The sequence below is a fragment of the Dipteris shenzhenensis genome, chromosome 15 (assembly GCF_047967505.1).
Source record: "Dipteris shenzhenensis isolate YYH24624 ecotype China chromosome 15, Dip_SZ_1.0, whole genome shotgun sequence".
In the NCBI taxonomy this organism is placed as follows: domain Eukaryota; kingdom Viridiplantae; phylum Streptophyta; class Polypodiopsida; order Gleicheniales; family Dipteridaceae; genus Dipteris; species Dipteris shenzhenensis.
In genome coordinates, this window is record NC_141610.1 from 11,891,313 (window position 1) to 11,897,798 (window position 6,486).

At 44.0% G+C, this 6,486-nt stretch overlaps 1 protein-coding gene across 1 annotated transcript; it reads left to right on the forward strand.

Moving 5' to 3' along the window:
• The first annotated feature begins 1,632 nt into the window (after positions 1-1,632).
• Positions 1,633-5,887, forward strand: LOC147893369 (pentatricopeptide repeat-containing protein At2g33680-like). The gene is made up of 2 exons (XM_087385918.1): positions 1,633-1,945; positions 2,187-5,887. Exon 2 carries the CDS (start codon positions 2,458-2,460, stop codon positions 5,800-5,802), a length of 3,345 nt encoding a protein of 1,114 aa, XP_087242044.1. The 5' UTR covers positions 1,633-1,945; positions 2,187-2,457; the 3' UTR covers positions 5,803-5,887.
• The last annotated feature ends 599 nt before the right edge of the window (positions 5,888-6,486 follow it).

The window sequence follows — 6,486 nt, forward strand, 5'->3', positions numbered from 1 at the left end:
GGCCACTGACATTAAGCATAAAACTTGTAGTAAGACAATCTAAGTGACCCAAAAAACATAGGTGGCCTACATGCTAAACTACGATTAAAACTTGGTACAATAGTTAAACTTTATTCAGGAAACCTTAACATTTATAATGGTGAATGGTGCAGACACAATATTCATGAACTCAAGCACAAATGAAAAACCATACATCATGTGGGTGCGCTTCAGAAACTCAAAAATAGGTGCAAAAACTAGAGTTGAGAACCAAACATTCTACTCAAATGCAACTGACCAATCTTCCAAGTCACTCGCGAGCTCCAAATAGGGAAAAATCAACTAAACACTATTTGTAGACATCAATTCCCTTTGCTGTTGCAGGAACAATTCATCGTTCCCAAGGCCTTTCTATGGACTCCTTGGGATTCGACCCCACTGGCATTAAATTGCATGGTCTCGCTTACACAGCCTTGTCACGTATTCGAGACCCAGCCAATCTCTATATGACCCAACCATTGGAAATGAAATACATAAAGCTTGACAGAACTGTTCTATAGGAGATGGAAAGGCTGAAATCAACTTCCGCTTGGAACTTTGGCTACTTAAACCTTTCTCAACACCATGCACAACATCATCCTTGAACACAAGAACATTCCAAAGGCAAAAAGAATACATACTTTCAAATACAAATTTGATTGTGTCAAAAGCTCTATGCTTGCAAGAAATACATGGGCAACAACACGATAATAGTAACATTCCTAACTTCAAACAAATTGTAGGGAAAAAAGGTCTTGGAATCTCAACTTACTACAAGAGTGACTTAGACCTCATAGACAATTAATTCTACTTCCAAGAATGCATCGAATGCTTGCTAACAATTTTCCAGTCTCCACTCTTCGAAACAACAGCTATAGTAAATATTTATAAGTCACCAAAAGCAAATACAAACACACTTACAAACTTACTAGAGCACATTTTCAAATACTTGAACCTTCACACATACATTGTCGGAGACTTTAACATAGACTATAGAATAAAATAAACAAATATGCAAAAACTAATGAACGTAATGGAGCATCAAAACATGCAACAACTAATACATGACCCAACTACAATACATAGATCCACATTGGATCATATTTGGACAAACACATTCCCTCAAAAACGCTTTGCTGGAACACTGAATGCATATTGGTCTACTTGCACAACTTCAGCACGCGTAATTCAATTGGTTTTTTGGTCTGCCCTCAGGGTAGCCTTAGCAACAATGAGATTTTGGCAAAGCAGAAATTAGGCATTTCTTGAAGTGCATTTTTCCTATTGGCTCTTCTTCATTGGACTTGAATGGAGACTTTAAAGTGGTTGACTTTCTCTCTCTCTCTCTTCCCTTCTTTATCTCCTACACACATCTCCACCTTCTCTCCCACACCCCCGTTCTCTCTCTCCCCTTTATCTGCTCTTCCTTCACACCATTTTCGGTGGATTCCTTTTCGTTTACTTTTTTGATCTTACGCAGGCCTTATGAATGATTTAATCTTTTTTTTTTTTGGTATTGCGGTGCGGCAGGACGTAGCCAGGGTTGAACTCACACGCGCACACACACCAGCAGGCCTGAGCTCCCGTAGCTCTGTGGTTACCACAGCTAATGGCAGGACTTCGAGCTCCCTGGCACATTGAGGCAACACAGGAGCGTGCAGCATAGGGAATGCATTTGCGCATTCTCTAGACTTGCAGTTTCAAGATGAGACCCCCAGAGTACGCCTTCGCTATTATCTCGCCTCTTCCTTCATGTTTACGGGCACAGGTCTCGCTTGCGGGCCGGAATTGTACCACGGAGTGCATCATAAATTCGTCACCACGCGAAGTTCTTGATCCTCAAACTGGTGGTCAGCGCAGAAGAGTCATGTGGTGTAGGACCCTTCGGCTATCCCTTTTTGAACTGCCTCAAGCGCAACGGCTTCTGGTCAGAATACATATTCCTTGTCGTCATCAAACTTTTAACCTAGCCCACAGCACTGTTGGTTTTCATTGTGCTTCTTCTTGCAGATAGGGAGATGTAGTAGATCATTTGTTACGAGGGTACTTCACGAATTCATCTCAGTGGTTGGAATCACGTAAATAATTACATGGCAGTAACGACTTTAATAAATGGGCGTTAATAAATAACTAATGAAATGTTTCACATGTGTAAACCTCTGGATCAGGGCCTTAAACTGGAATTTAGAGTTTGGAGAGACAAACCCAGAGGCTCCAGATTTAAGGTATCAAAGTACGGAGGAAAGCAACCCGAGCAACGGAGGCTCAAAAGGGGGAAAGCCCGTCTGTCTGCCATGCAAACAAGAACAGCCGTCTGGAGACTCTGCCTTGGCAGAGCTGCCAGGGTCCGCCCACATGTGCAAGGCTGAATACTAGTGAGTGGACATGGCAATGATTGGGAGATGTTGAGCTTGCAGGAGGCTCAGAATATTGGACCGCATGGCTGACCTGCCTTTGGTTGAGAACTTCATCCGCATCTTGCAGGAGTGCAGAAAGCAGAAAAACCTATCTTACGCCAGGCGTGTGCATGCACACATTTGTAAATTTGGGCTGGAAGCTCATAGAGCTCTTGGGAACTACGTTGTACCAATGTTTGTGGAATGTGGAAGTGTGGCTGATGCTCAGCAGGTCTTTAACAGGTTAGTTTATCGGAATGAGCATTCATGGACTTCTCTTATATTGGGGTACATAGAATCGGGACAAATGCAGCATGCTGTCAGCCTGTACCATATTATGCAAGAGGACAGTGTACATCCTAGCAGGTATACGCTTATGGCCCTCTTAAAGGCCTATGCTAGGCTCAAAGATGTGAAAAGAGGCCGAGAGATTCATGTTGAGATTGCACAAAAGGGTTTTGATAAATATCTTTTTGTTGGTGGAACTTTGGTTGACATGTATGCTAAATGTGGCTCACTTGCAGAGGCACGAGAAGTCTTTGGTAAGCTGCCAGTTCGCCATCTTGTGCCATGGAATTCACTAATTGCAGGGTATGCTGATCATGGACCTGGTAAGGAAGCACTGGAATGCCTAGAACAGATGCAACTTGAGGGCATCTCTCCAGATGCTGTCACGTTTCTGTGTGTCTTGAAAGCTTGTGGCAGCACAGGAGCCATAGATAAGGGTCGAGAACTACATACTGTGATAGTTCAAAAGGGATTTGAGAGGGATTGTTACGTTGGCAACACTTTGGTTAACATGTATGCCAAATGTGGTGCACTTTCAGAGGCTCGGGAAGTGTTTGACAAACTGCCAGTTCGAGATGATGTGTCGTGGGCTGCATTAATTGCAGGATATGCTGAATGTGGACCTGGTCAGGAAGCACTGAAATGTTTTGAAGAGATGCATCTGGAGCGCATCTCTCCAAATACATTTACATTTGTTTGTCTCTTGAAAGCTTGTTGCAGCATAGGAGCCATAGGCAAGGGCCGAGAAATACATACTGAAATTGAACGAAAAGGATTACAAAGAGAGCTTTCTGTTGGCAGTGCTTTGGTGGACATGTATGCAAAATGTGGCTCACTTTCAGAGGCTTGGGAAGTTTTCTACAAGCTGCCAGTGCGACATGCTGTGACATGGACTGCACTAATAACTGGATATGCTGAACATGGGCCTGGGGAGGAAGCACTGAAATGTCTTGAACAGATGCAGCAGGAGGGCATCTCTCCTGATGCGGTCACGTTTGTTTGTGTCTTGAAAGCTTGTTGCAGCATCGGAGCAATAGGCAAGGGCAGAGAAATACATGCTGAGATTGCACAAAAGGGATTGGAAAGGGATCTTTATGTTGCAAACATGTTGGTCAACATGTATGCCAAATGGGGCTCACTTTCAGAGGCACAAGAAGTCTTTGAAAAGCAGCCAGTTCGGGACGTTGTGTCATGGGATGTGCTTATTGCAGGATATGCTGAACATGGACCTGCTGAGGAAGCACTGAATTGTTTTGAACAGATGCACATGGAAGACATCTCTCCAAATGCTGTCACATGTTTTTGTGTCTTGAAAGCTTGTGGCAGCATAGGAGCCATAGGTGAGGGCAGAGGAGTGCATGCTGAGATTATTCAAAAGGGATTTGAAAGTGATCTCTTTGTTGGGAACACATTGGTTGACATGTATGGTAAATGTGGTTCACTTTTGGAGGCAAGGGAGGTCTTTGACAAGCTGCCAGTTCGGGATGTTGTATCATGGGCTGCACTAATTGCTGGATGTGCTGAACATGGACCTGTGGAGGAAGTGTTGAAATGTTTTGAGCAAATGCAACTGGAGGGCGTCTCTCCTAATGCTGTTACATTTGTTTCTGTCTTGAAAGCTTGTGGCAGCACAGGAGCTATAGGCCAGGGCCAGGAAATGCATGCTGCGATTGCACAAAATGGATGGGAAAGTGATCTTTCTGTTGGCAGCAATTTGGTTGACATGTATGCCAAATGTGCCTCACCTTCACTTGCATGGGAAGTGTTTGACAAGCTGCCAGTCCGAGATGTTGTGTTGTGGACTGCACTAATTGCAGGATTTGCTGAACATGGACCTTGTGAGGAAGCCCTGAAGTGTCTTGAGCAGATGCAACTTGAGGGCATCCCTCCAGATGCTATCACCTTTGTTTGGATCTTGAAAGCTTGTGGCAGCTTGAAAATGGTAGACAATGGCCGAGCAATACATGCTGAAATTGCACAAAAGGGCTTTGAAAGAGATCTTTTTGTATGTAACACGCTGGTGGACATGTATGCCAAATGTGGCTCACTTTCAGAGGCACAGGAAGTCTTCAACACACTGTCAGCAATTCGAGATGTTGTGTCATGGGCTGCACTAATTGCAGGATATGTGGAGCATGGTCCTGGGCAGGAAGCGCTTAAATGTTTTGAGCAGATGCAGTTGGAAGGCGTTTTTCCAAACAGTATCACATTTCTTTGCGTCTTGAAAGCTTGTGGCAGTATAGGAGCCATAGATAATGGGCGACAAATACACATGGAGATTGCAGGAAAAGGATTTGAAAGAGATGTTTTTATCAGCAGCAGTTTGATTGACATGTATGCCAAATGTGGCTCAATTTTAGAGGCACAGGAAGTCTTTTATAAGCTACGAAATCGAGACGTTGTCTCATGGAATGCAATGATAATAGGATATGGCATGAACCATGAGGGAAACATGGTAGTTCAGTGTTTTAAGGACATGCAAGAAGAGGGTGTGAAGCCAGATGCCAAGACATTCATGTGTCTTCTTACTGCATGCAGCCATACCCACATGTTATTTGAGGGTCAAGAGTATTTCAAGGCAATGAGAGAGGAACATGGCATTGCACCGACAGTAGATCACTATATTTGCATGGTTGATCTCCTTGCACGATCAGGAGATTTGCATCAAGCAGAGAGAGTTCTTGAAATGATGCGGCATCCTCCATCTGAAGAGGCCTGGAGAGCTTTGCTCAGTGCCTGCAAAACTTATGGGGAAGTAGAACTAGGACTTAGATGCTTTCAGCAGCTTGTTCAGATGATTCCAGAGTCTGCTGCTTCATATGTTCTCATGACAAACATTTATGCAAGTACTGGCAGGTGGAACGATGCATATAGAATAGATGAGCTGAGAAAGCTTGCAGGGGCAAAGAAAAAGCCTGCAAGTGCTTTGATAGAGGTGAACAACAAGTTGTGTGATTTTGTGGTGGGTAACAAGCAAAGTAAGGATATTTCAGAGATGCTTGAAATCTTTAGTTCACGCATGAAGCAGGAAGGGCATGTGCCAAATCTAGATCTAGTCTTGAAACCTGGTTCTTTTGAGAAGGAAGCGACAGGTATGTGAGCATGCAAGAGATTGGTTATATGTCAGGGGACTGATGCACTCACAAAGGGGTTCTTTCATTCTTTTTGGGGAAAAGATGCATGCTTAGGCAGTCTATGGTGCAGCCTCATAAAAAAGGATGTTGCAGCTGTTGTGGCAACTTCTGGTGAGTTCTGCAAACTTTCACCTGCCCTCTGTCCTCTCTGCTGCAGTCTGCCCATCTCTTCTCAAAGATTACCTGTGATGTGAACAGGTGACGGATTCTCAGATGCAGCTGTTCAGTGGAGGGCTGGCACTCAGGTGCAGCTGTTCAATAGAGGGTGCCACTTGATACAGGGGTTCACCTGTGTTTGGCGATGCGTGGCCAAACACTACTTCTGGCAAAGAATCCTTGAAGAAGAGACGTTTCTTTCCATGTTCACCCACTACTTTGTGCTCTTGACAAGGATGTGAAGTGGGGACCATCAAAAAGCGAAAGTTTAGTAGCGCTAAATCACATGGTTAGGGGCAGGTTGCATTCCTGCTTAAATATCCAAATAAGAGACTTCAGATTAGGCTTTGGCTTTTGAGATTGCCCCTCTTCTTCAGGTACTGGAGAGAAGGGACTTTCTGAAGAAAAAGTCACCCAAGTGAATGGACAAATGGGATTCCATAGATACCTTTTCTAGGAGATATTATGGATGGCAACTTAGGAGTGAATACCAA

What these genes read in the sequence shown, in the direction of transcription:
- LOC147893369 (XM_087385918.1), top strand. Translation starts at nt 2,458, where the DNA reads ATGGCTGACCTGCCTTTGGTTGAGAACTTCATCCGCATCTTGCAGGAG.